Source organism: Aptenodytes forsteri, unplaced genomic scaffold (genome assembly GCF_000699145.1).
Source record: "Aptenodytes forsteri isolate BGI_AS27 unplaced genomic scaffold, ASM69914v1 Scaffold104, whole genome shotgun sequence".
NCBI lineage: Eukaryota > Metazoa > Chordata > Aves > Sphenisciformes > Spheniscidae > Aptenodytes > Aptenodytes forsteri.
The window spans coordinates 11,382-23,914 of NW_008795943.1; the positions used below are offsets into that span (position 1 = coordinate 11,382).

The window sequence follows — 12,533 nt, forward strand, 5'->3', positions numbered from 1 at the left end:
ACTATGTCTAGTTTCACTATGGATATTGCATGTTAAAGAATTGTTGAATTTGCTATTAAAATGACTGCTGGTATTTTGAAACTCGCAGTCCGTTCACTGACTTTGCTTTAACAGAAAGCTGGCAAATGAAGATGTGGTTCATGGTGTGTTTCTATTTGACAGACTTTTTCCCTTCAATGCTCACACTTTAAAACTTCAAATCACTTTGCAAGGTTTGTTCTTTGTTAGGCGGGACTTTTTACAGACTGGGAAACAAAAGTATGTAAGTTAGCTGCCTTCCCAAAGTCATGTGAGGCCAAAACTTGCTCTGTTACTCTAATGCTGTGAGAACAGAACCGGGCACAAAATATCTACGTGGAACTTGAATCTCTTGCTTCTTCTTCTGGTGCTTTTAATTACAAAACCATGAAGGCCTATTCTGAAGATCTCCATCAAATTAATTAACCCTTAATATGCATGCAGTTCTATAGGAAAAATATTTTGCCTTGAAGATAAATTTTCCATGAATCGTGGTACATGTAATTTTTGGCCTTGTCTGTATGGATGGAAAAAACAGTTTTTGTAAATATGAAATCTAATATTGGTAGCATAAATGTAATAGCATAAACGTTGAGAGGTATTTTTCTTTTGTGTTTTTGCAGGTAAACGACCTCTGCTGGCATGTGCGCTGTCTGTCATGCAGTGTTTGCAGAACATCTCTAGGAAGGCATACCAGCTGTTACATCAAAGATAAAGATATCTTCTGCAAACTTGATTATTTCAGGTATCTCATACAGGAATATAATTTTATTAGATAACGTGTTACACTTGCTTGTTACTTTTCACTTAAGCCACAACTAAAATGCACATTTAGGTTCTTTGGTTTTTATTTGCTAGGTTTGTTTTCAGTAGCTAAACTCTGACATTCCTTGCAGAGGGACTTGGGAAACCCCAAGCCCGTCTAATGTAACTACCTATTAAGTCTCCCCTCTGCCCCTCCATTGTTATGCATAGCTACTGCATTTATACAATAACTTACTTCTGTATGCGCAGGGGGGGAAAAAAAGTAAGTCAGAGTCCCTGCCACAGTAAGGTTGTAAAGCTATCCTATGTGCAAAAAAATCATCCTTAGGTAATGCTGATTGAGGATACAAGGTAGAGTTGAGATGATATTCTGTTTGGACTAGCACTCCACTGGTATGAGACTTAGGGTATCACATGGGAGTACAAAAACAACCCAGAATAAATCCTGTGATCTTTAAAAGAAGCTTTCAGCAGTTATACCTTTCTGTGATCAATTTGATTTAGAACATGAAGTATTCTTTGAGATTAAGGTCTAATCCTATAAGGAAGAATATTATTTATTCGTGCTGGCACTGAAAGTACTCATGATACAAAGTCTTTGGTTCAGAAAATAGCAAAAAATTTTTGCTATTGGTGTGATTGCTAGTACTTCCCCAGACCAAACTATTTATGGGTTTCTCACCTGTGCAGTGAATGGATTATGTCCAGCTATTCAGTTTTGACACTGAAAGAGAGGGAGGGGGCAGGCTGAATACTGTGAACTTCTGGAAAAATGAAGTTTTGTGGGATGTTAAAAAAACAAAAACAAAAAACCAAACCAAAAAAACCCCTTATGAGCCTGCAAAGATTTTTCAGGACAAATTCTTATCTGCATAAACAACAGATCTTGGTGGCTGGTTTCCCCTTCAAAGAAAAATATTCTACTGTAGTAATGTAAATACCTGCAGATATTTGAATTTCTTTTAAAATCATAATGTGATGGTAGGTAATTAAGGAAATAACTATGAAGATACAGGTTTTCCCCCTTCTTCTGCTGAAGGGGACTGAATGATTAGTGAATGATGATGTAGCTAAATATAATAATTCAGACTACCACTAGAGTAATGTGAAATATATTTGAATAATTGGGAGAATTTTGAATGCAAAGTCAGCTGTTTCCATCTCCCACTCACAGCTTTTTAAAGAGTAATTATCTTTATGAAAGGAAAGATGAAGAGTTGTGAATTCATGTAGCAGTTAACAAGTTTCAATTTTACTGTGCCTTATGCACATATTAACTTCTGTAGTTCAGTAGTGGTCTTGCCTTAAGCTACCAGATACAAACTTGCTGATTTTGTTGCAATAAAAGCACAATTAAGCTGTCCCCTCATCCCTTGTGGTCAGCCTACTTGCTGCAGGTCTCAGCTGCACTGCCATATCCTGGTCGCCTCTAACCCTCCCGGAGTCACCCTTTTGCCCGAGACGGTTTAGTGTCTGTGCCTTCACCCCCCCCCGTTGCCTTTGTTTTTGCAGGCGGTATGGCACCCGCTGCTCCCGCTGCGGGAGGCACATTCATTCTACTGACTGGGTCCGAAGGGCTAAAGGAAACGTGTACCACTTGGCATGCTTTGCATGCTTCTCCTGCAAAAGACAGCTTTCTACTGGAGAGGAGTTCGCTTTGGTTGAAGAGAAAGTCCTTTGTAGAGTACATTACGACTGCATGTTGGACAATCTGAAAAGAGAAGTTGAAAACGGTAACATACTGCTTTTGTTAAGAACTATGTTTGTGGTTTAGTTTTAATTAAATTGTTGAGTTTTACTTCATCTTCCTTATTAAGAGGTAATTACTTAGCTTTACTAAGGCTGGAAGCACAGGTTCTTGAATTAAAATAATGTGCAAATTACTTGATGTTTTAATTTTTTTTAAAGTTTGTATAACTTGTTTTCTATTCTAAGGAAAAGAAAGCAAGAGCCTATCTAGTTGATAGAATATCATGCTGGATCTATTCCTTCCCTCACTTGCAAGGGAGTCGGTTGGGTAATGGTGCCAGATCAATTTAACTTTGAACAGAATATAGCTTTTTTAAAGTTGAAATTCAGCTGGCCAAGTGCTGTTGGTTATTGTTGGAGGACAGTCTGACTTATGAATAACATTGTTTTGAATGTTTAGCAGACAGTGTTGTTTTCTTTTTAATGCTTCAGGTAATGGGATTAGTGTGGAAGGAGCATTACTAACAGAACAAGATGTTAATCATCCGAAACCAGCAAAAAGAGCTCGGACCAGCTTCACAGCAGATCAACTCCAGGTAGAGGCAGTGCTAAAAACTTGCATAGTTCAGGTTTATGCAGGACATAGGTGCTGAACCGATAGGAAATAGGATGCATATGGGGAGAAAGAAAAAGCTTGCATGCTTTAAACTATTTCATAAACTATCAAGACACAGCATGTTTCTGGAATTGTTTGTTAGCTTCAGCAGTTTAATATGAAATAGTTACTCTTCAAGATTTTTATTTCCCTGGGGGCAGCCAGTAATTCTGCAGAGTGGAAACAAAAAGGTTGTTCTATTTTGATTGCTCGATGAAATCTATTTAATCAGGCATTTACATCGCTACACATAATAAAGACAAAATATTTTTAGAATTATGTAATGTGAAGAGTTGTACTAAAGATGGGTACTGTATATGACTTCAAGACACTGATAGGATGGCAGTTTGAATTTTGTTGTAATGAACAGTAAGGGCTGCAAAAGATTGTGTTCTCAAACCAGGTAAGTATTGTGGGTTCCTGTTTATATCCACGTGAACACAGGTTGACTCCCGTCAATGACTGTTTCTTGTTTTGCTTTGGTTTATAGAGAAGACAGGGAATAGTTGCGCATTTATTTCTTGATTGCCCTTTTCCCTCCTAAGACGGTTCTCCTCAATACTTGCTTTTTAGATCATATGTTATAGTCTTGGCTATACTTCTGTACACCAGGAAGACAGACTATCAACAGGGACTCATCTTTCCTTCCTTCTCTTCTTCTCCTAGCCCTTCCAAAATGCTTCACGTGCTGATTTCCTTAGTGTCTTTGAGCTCTGCCTGTTAAAAATACACTAAAGTCATTATAGTCTTGGTGTCATATTTCAAGACCTAGCTTCAGTATTTAATGCTGCACATTTTAGGTGAAAAAAACCATTTTTTTGTAGAGTGGGGTGGAGTGAAATATGGGGAAAGTGCATTTGAAGTACTTGGCAGCAATTCTTGTGCTGTCCAATTTGTTCTTGAACATGCGTTATTGAAGTATGTTTTTCCAATATCCCTTTATATTAGCTCAGCCACTAGTTCTATTCCTTTCCATGGTCAAGACTAAGGGAAGTGGGAGCTAGGAAGTCTGGAAGTACCAAACTGAAATCCCTCCTGTAGGGTCAAGCCTGCCCTGAAGGGGGAGGGAAGGGGATTGCCTGCATCTGCTCTGCTTTCAAGACTTCTTCTCTTGTTGCTACCTTGGCAAGAGTTAGCTCTGGACTGCCTCAAATATGAGTGAGTTCACCCTCTGGATCACCACTCCACTTAAATTAGCTTTCTAGGGAAAAACTATGACTAGGGCCAGCTCCCCATGAAAGGGGTAGTGGTGAGACTAGCTTTAGAGGTTTCAACCTGTAGTGGGAAGAAAGCTTGTGGCTTTCTATTGAATCCTAGCTACGCATCCCTGATTTCAGTTTATAACGTCTTTGAATTTCTGATCACACATGGCCACTACGCCATTCGTTTTCTACGGTCTCAGTCTGAGTTCTGTTTTGTTGGCCTGTTCTCTTGTTTGTGGTGAAAGCAGTTGAGAAAAACTGAAGTTGAGGTGTAATAACTAACACATGTGAAGCATTTAAGCAGTGCTATATAACATGGCATGTGGCTGTTCAAAGCTTGGTTTGCTATTTCAGCCATGACTGGAGACAGAATGTGTTGTTAATACAAAACAAGCATGTTAGCAATAATTTGACAAGGGCACAGGGCAAGGGCTCTGGACATCAAGCTCGAACTTCTGTGAAACGGAACTTTCTTTTCCGGCAGTAGCTGAATGGGAGACAGGCCCAGCCGTCAGAGTAGGAACTGTATTCAGGGCTTCTTCCCGTTTGCCGTCAATATACCTGTCCTTGATGCTGGTATAAGACTTTACTTCCAGCAAGAGAGGCATCAGAGGGATAAGTGACTGTCAGAGTGGCAGCATGTAGTAACACGCCTCATGAAGTACTTGTACAAAAGGATGTCCACGCTTTTTGATGTCTTTGTATGAAACAGTAGGAAAATAAATAATTTCAACGTTTCTGAATGTGGAGAGAAGTAGTCTGAATCTTCAAAGGTGAAGCCAGGCAAAATTTGCAGACCATCAAGCGACAAAATCCAGAAATGAGAAACTACAGTTTACTAAGTTGCTGAAGATACCCTGCAGAAATCCATGAAACCTTACTTCCTTAAATAAGGTAAACCCTTAGGCTCTAAAACTGTTCAGGATGCAGGCCAAGTTGACATCTGCTTCCTCAAAAAAATGTAATTCATATTCTAGTGACAAGTGTTCACTTCAGTTTTCTGTAAAAAGATAAGTGTAACCAAACAATTACTTAGTGCAGGTCAGCCAAGGTGGAGCATCTGTGTTCCTCAGGTCAATTAAAGGTAAAAGAGGCACGAAGCACTTCCCAGTTGCCTGCATCCTCCATGCAGCTGAAAAGAGGGTTAAGTTGCTCCATATAATGCAAGATGTAGATAGTGATTGACAAGTTCAGAGAGGTGGATCAAAGTTCATTCCTTCCTTTATGCTGTGCGTTGTGGTCTGCTGCTGTAAACGTTTTCTTTATCAAGCATGTTTGAATTGCTTTGCAAGGAATTTTGCCCCACAGTCCTTTTAATGCAATCATAATTGAGCACCTCCTGCATTTTTTACTACTGCCAAGCAGAATTCATTTCTTTCATTTCTGGTAAATGTCTCAGTTCAGTTAAGCATAATAAGGGGCTTGTATTTTGGCTTTGGGGGATTTTTTTTTTTGTCTTCCCTTAATGTATTGGGGACTGTCTGGGGACTAGTGATTACAACAGTTTACTAAAAACAGGCAAGGAGTAGGACCACGGTCTGAGAGGAGTCTCTAATGCTGCTCTCAGGACTGCACATAAAAAACTGCAATCTCTTATGGTGCCTTTTCAGGTTATGCAAGCACAGTTTGCTCAGGACAACAATCCAGATGCACAAACGCTTCAGAAACTGGCAGAAAGAACAGGCTTGAGCAGGCGTGTTATACAGGTAACTGTGCTAAGTTACTTGAGTAACAAAGTCTGGTACTCATCCATTGGAAATGCTTAATGACAATTTTCTCCATGTAGTTATTCTGAGGTGGAAAAAGGTCTAATCTGGCAGTTATGTTAAAACTTCAGACAACATCCTTAGTCAGGAATAGGTCTAAAACAAACATGTTAACTTGGAAAACTTGCCGTATTCCTCTTGCACTTTGTGTGGAGGATTAATAATCTTCCAGGAAGAAACTTCTCAGCCTAAATAGTGTAGAAATCGGCACTCTTCTAAATATAAATTTCTGACTTTAATAGCCTGTTCTGAAGACCTGCACTCTTTTTGAAAATGGCTTGTGGTATGGCACATTAGGAGTAAGTGAATACCTAGTGATCTGTTCTATAGAACAGAGTTAAAATACGTACGCATGCCATCCAAAACTGAGAGGAACACAAACTTAGGATCTTTGCTTGAAGATGCCTCTTGGCAAACATTATATGCATGCTCTTTTTATACATAAATATGATTTTTTTTTTTATATAATGTAACCTATACATTTATAAGTTTAACTAAATAAAAATAAGTTTGTAGTTCTTCTGGCTCATTCTAGCTTGGAAGATTGACAGGGTGTTTCTATAGAAACGAGGTATCTGGCAGCTGCAATCAAGCCTTAAAAAAAGTGGAAGCTTGCACCCTTCTCAATGTGAAAAGGAAAATGGGTATCCTGTGAAAAACCTGCCTCGCTGTCAGTAGCGTTCAGGCACGGAGACGGCTGTGTCCCATTACATGCCTTGGGGCAGCAGTCTAAGCAGCGGTACGGGGCTGTGGGCGCTGTTGCTCAGCGTGGTGGGACGCCTGCCCCGGGAGCTGTGCAGCCCCTCGCAGTGCCTGTCCTTTGTGGGCTGCTGGTCACTGCAGAAGCTTTCCTGACTTGACCACGCTTGTTTGAGGCACCACGTAGGCTTAGAATGAATACTTCTTCGTTTGGACTGTCAGTGTTATGTTAAAGGCCCAACTAACTAACTGAATTCAGCTGAAGTTAGAACTCTGACATTTTTATTTATGCTAGTGTTGAAACAAAATGCAATCTATCAACATCATGTAAATTTTTCCCCCTTTTCAGGTGTGGTTTCAAAATTGCAGAGCACGCCATAAGAAACATGTTAGTCCTAATCATTCATCTACTGCTCCTGTCACAGCAGTTCAGCCCTCCAGGCTGTCTCCACCCATGTTAGAAGAAATGGCATACTCTGCATATGTACCCCAGGATGGGACGATGTTAACTGCTCTACACAGCTATATGGATGGTAGGTATAACAACTTTGCATATCCAAGTAAAATCATTATTGACTGTAGCAAGAACAGTTTACCAAGTACCGATTAAAGAAACTTAGTGGATTTTTAATTTGTAGTATTCTTTATAGAATATCTTAATACTGTGCTTGCTATCTACACCTCACTAAGAAGTGTGCCTCTTCAAGCAGTAGCCATTCACTGTAAGAGCATAGCTGAAGATCTGGGTATGAAGACCACTTTTAGTGCTTCCTCCAAACTATGAATACTAGTAATAAGAAATGAAACACTTTTTTTAAACACCCGTGCCACGTTTTTAATAATATGTAATTTTGATGAAAATTGTTTGCCACGCACTCCCTGACTCTTACCCTATGGATTGTAGGTATATACTCAATCCAGCAACTTCACTGAAAACTTAAGCTTCCCTCACAGTAACACATGGTGGGGGGACCCTGGTGGTCAAAAGTATGTTTCAGTCATTGCATGTCTTATGACCCAGCAAGTCAACAACTTTGGCTCATATTTGTGATTAGGAGAAACTGTGAAGGTTTTGGGAGAACTTTTTGGGTTTTGTGTCCCTCTAAGCCACACGTGTGGCCTGAGCTTATTTTTCTCCAAAGCAGTGGTGTAAGGTAGGCTGTGGGTGGAGGAGTGTGAGTGCTGGGCTAGAGATAACAGAGCATGCTGTGGTGGTTGGGACCAGTGAACTGTTATTACCCAGTGAGATTTACAAGCTTATAATCTGTGTCTACCTCTGATGAAGTTGACCAGTAAATATTTCTGTTTTTGTAGCTCATTCACCTACAGCTCTTGGACTCCAGCCTTTGCTACCCCATTCAATGACACAACTGCCAATAAGTCACACCTAATTCCTTTCTGTCAGGGATATAAACTATTAAGGATGTAACCTTAAGTCATTTATTGTGTATTAAAAATATCATTGGAAAGATATTAATGTTAACTTTTTATTTAACATCTAAAGCATTTTCAAGATCATTTTTGCTGCCCAGGTATGTAAGTATGTTTAGCCTGCAAGACACTTTTATGGATTCCGCATAAATAACTATTACACTGTTTACAAGCCTTATTAAACACTTTTTTGTATTGTCTGGAAGTAGTCCACTCTAGTTATGTGTGTGTTAATTTATTTGTCATCAAAAGAGCACTTTGCCTAAAAGAAAGGACTGACAATTGTGCAAAATGTTTACAATTCTTTGTGAAATTGTAGTTTATCATTAGTTTGTATCTGTAAGTTATTGCTAAAAGTATTACCTGTATTTGAGTTGTATACAGCCTATATGTTAAAGCTTATTTCTGTGAGTTTACAAAAATAAATTTTGGTTGCAAATATTTTCAAAATGAACTGAATAAAGTTTCTGCTGTAGCATGCTAAGCGAAAATGTTGCTGTGTTTATGGCTGAACTGTGATCATTTGTGAAGTGCTCAACTTGAATCTTCAATTTTAAGAGAAGGTCCCTGGTATACTTGGGTACACTACACCAAACTCAGGAGTGTTCATATCTGTCTCAATTGATTTTAAAAATCCTTTAATGGGCTTAGATGGGTCTTGAAAAACCCCAAATAGGTACTTCTTTTAAAGTAAGTATATGCAAAACAGTGCTGCTCCTGAGGGTGAGGGTGCACACCTGCAGGGTGAGGGAAATGGTGGATGTATAAGATAGATTTTTTTTTTTTTAAACTGTAATTTAAGTCGGCAAGTGGAGAACCTAAATTTGCATCTGCTTTAACATTTCAAATTTTTACTACTTCAGCTTCTGGTTTTTTTTAGTGGTTTTATCTTGCAATTTTGTTAAGCAGGATAGTAACTAATATGCAATACTCAGTCTGCATTTTTAAAGTATAATCTAGTTCAGTATTTTAACTGACCTGTATCAAACTGCATATGAACAGAGATTGGAATTCAGTCAAATGCACAAGTCTACTGTGTTTTAAAGTGTTGATGTGCTAAGACTTAATTGCAAAACATGTTTTGATACACTGATTTGATGGACAAAGGCTAGTGCATACTATCAATTCAACTGATTTTTGTCTTCACAGACTAGTTTCCTTCAAGGATTTAAGACTGGTAGATCCCATCTGCACACCTAAACTTTACTTGCATCAGAAGGAAATCATACTTTTAAAGGTGTGTGTGTCCATGTCCTTTTTTCTCTCCCAACTATGAGTTAGTGTCTCTACTTTGTGAAATTTCTTAGCTGTCCTGGTCAAACCATTTCAACGTGGAAAAGGTAGTATTCTCTCTGCCACCATGAAAAGACAATGGCTTTTGAGAGCATAACTTTAATGGCAAGCTCTGAATTATTCAAGTTCTGTAAATGTTGACACTGTTTCAAGTGCTACTCACAGATGTCTGAGCTAATCTGAGTAGCAAAAGCAATCTATTTGCACTGGCACAGTGGTTTGTCTAGGCTAATGTTATTCTGCCACATTTGTTTCACAAAAAACTCTAAAGACATGGGGTGTTGTGGAACTTGACTGACTTTACATTTTATTCTAACATACATAACTTCTAGTGAAATACTCTGGGTGGAATACTGAATTCAGTATGTTGTTTTCAGTACCTAAGCTAGCTCCATATATCTGCATGACACAAAACTGCATGCGTGGCAGTAGACAAACTGGTTTTGTTCATTTGTTGGATCTGATATGCAAGTAGGACAACCTTACTGCTGAAGTTTTGCCATTGAACACTAAATAATGCTAATTTAGATCTTAACATAACTTGGCAATTTGAAATACTATTCAGTTGTCTTGTTTTAAAATGTAACTTGACTTAGATCAAGTCCCTTTAAAGAAAAGTAATTATTCACCCTAATTTGAAGGACTAAGCAGCTTCAGGTTTGCCTGAAACAAAGTAAGTCTAAACTTATTTATGAAACACCCCCTTCTGTTCAGTTCCAAAGTCAGTGCAGGATTAAAGTAAATGGGGAGCAATTTTCCCATTTCCCTATGAAAGTAGGAAGCAGGAGAATTCATCTTTTGTTACTGTTGAATGCTTGAGTAGCTATTTGTAAGTGTGGCTGGGAAAATGTAGAGTTGAAAATAGGAAGCTCCAGCAGATGATCTGGACTTTCGAGTCTTCTCTTTGAGAATGTCAGACCTATGCCACTGGCTGACTTCAGTTGTCTGCAGATGGTGTTAGGCTGTGTGGGCCTGACAAAGCATATGGAAAACTGAGGACAGTTTTAGTCTGCTGCTCTGAACTGAAGCTGTTGCTGTAGCCTGACTTGCAAGTTTGAATGCTTGTCTTTTTCTACTGGTTGTGCACTGGCTGGCATTTGTGACTTTGCTGCTGAGCTCTTCTGACCCTGGAGCCATTCTTATTGCTTCTTGTTGTTTAAAAGAGTAAGTTGGATATTGCTGTGCTGAGGAAATTCATGGGATCGCTTCACAGAAAAAGAAATGCAGCTATAGCTACATGGTAGCTATAGGAACATGTAGTATGCTGAATCAGCACCTTTTAGACTGCACAGGTTCAATTTAAAACTGAAACGTATGAAATTAGCGTATTAAATAAATTGGTCTTAACATCTTGCTTAAAAATTACCTATCTTGAACAGAGAACAATATAGAGCTCTGCCTAGTGCTCTGCTATGTGGATGCTTTTGCAGAGAACTGTATTTGTAATATATTCTCTCTGATCCTAAAGTGTTTAGCCTACAAGGTGGGACGATCACGTGGCACTTGCTAATAGTTTCAATGCAACATATCTTAAGAAAGCCAAAATGGAGTTAATGATGCAAAATGTTTTGCATCAAGAGGTTCTCAAAGGAAGAAGTATCACTAAAAAAGAGTTAAAGTTGTGTCTCAAAAGTACTGCAAGAAGACTGGCTATTGAGTTCCATTCCTTTTCCCCTTCTTTCCCTGACCTGTCTAACCAATGCAAGTTGGGGCTGGTCACATATTATTGTGTGCTGGAACAAGTAACTACGTTGCAAAATAAAACTTAAAATTTATTATATTTGACCTGCTGTAGGAGGAGGGAGAAATGTAGATGAAAAATATCCTCCTAGTGCAAATTTCATAGAATCTCTAAAGGATATCCATTTATTATTAGGAGTTGGTAGTATTTCAGTTTGCAGAGTAAAGAATGTCTGTTTTTACAGCATCTTCAAGATCTTCTATAAATATTTCAAACTCTGCAATTAAATGAAATACTGTGAATGTAGATGTTTTGAAATTCCAGCTACTCACTGGAAATATGGGTTTGTGTTCATATAAAGATAAATCTGAAAAGTATTTGGGCATTCTCTAGTCCACTTTTCCCCCCAAGGCACAATGAAATATCTTAGCTACTGCTAGTGGAGATGTTTGACTACTTCTATAAATATTTCAAACTCTGCAATTAAATGAAATACTGTGAATGTAGATGTTTTGAAATTCCAGCTACTCACTGGAAATATGGGTTTGTGTTCATATAAAGATAAATCTGAAAAGTATTTGGGCATTCTCTAGTCCACTTTTCCCCCCAAGGCACAATGAAATATCTTAGCTACTGCTAGTGGAGATGTTTGACTAATCTGTTTTTAAATGTCTCTAATAGTAGAAATTTTTACAGACTCCACAGGAAATCTAGCACTTTCTTAGGGGAAAAAAAAATCCAACAAAAGAAAATCCCTAGTCTTCTCCTCCCTGCCAAACAAATCCGATTCATTGAGTTGTTCATACCAAGTCATGTTTTCTAAATGTCTAATTGTTTCCGTGCTGTTTTCTTTGTCCATCTTTCTGAAGCACGAAACTCAGTTTTAGCCAAGCCCTCACTGATGCTCGGCAGGAGGATTAGGGCACATAAGTTGCTCATTGCTGTGTGTTCCAGGACGATGACTGCTTTTCTTCTAATAACATTATCCTTCACCTTCTGTTTGTGATCAGCTGTTATCTTGTCTCCTGTTTAGCATTCTCCATAGATTACTGCAACCTAGGTAAGCAGCTTCTGTTTTGCCATGCTGAATTTCACCCCACTTCTTTCTTACTATTCCTCAAAGTTTTCAAAATAATTTTGAATTCCAGTTCTGAGCTTCCCAGTACTGCCTCTTTTGTGTTGCCAAAAATTCACTAAGAATCTCTTTATTCTGTCACCCAGGTAATTAACTAAAATACTGACTAGAACCTGATCCTTTGGTAATTCCATTTTTCAAACAGGAGAATGTATTGTGTGAACTGTTTACGACAACTTATCTTCCAACTTTTCTATCC

The 12,533-nt window shown here is 38.5% G+C and overlaps 1 protein-coding gene across 1 annotated transcript in view; it reads left to right on the forward strand.

Annotated features, from left to right (window-relative positions):
* Nucleotides 1–8,711, forward strand: part of LHX8 (LIM homeobox 8) — a 12,386-nt gene extending 3,675 nt beyond the window's left edge. The window contains exons 2-7 of the mRNA XM_009285337.1: nt 588–763; nt 2,296–2,516; nt 2,965–3,068; nt 5,940–6,035; nt 7,144–7,327; nt 8,109–8,711. Coding sequence (XP_009283612.1) covers nt 588–763; nt 2,296–2,516; nt 2,965–3,068; nt 5,940–6,035; nt 7,144–7,327; nt 8,109–8,185 — 858 coding nt within the window. The 3' untranslated portion in view covers nt 8,186–8,711. The remainder of the gene's footprint in view (nt 1–587; nt 764–2,295; nt 2,517–2,964; nt 3,069–5,939; nt 6,036–7,143; nt 7,328–8,108) is intronic.
* Nucleotides 8,712–12,533: the final 3,822 nt, after the last annotated feature.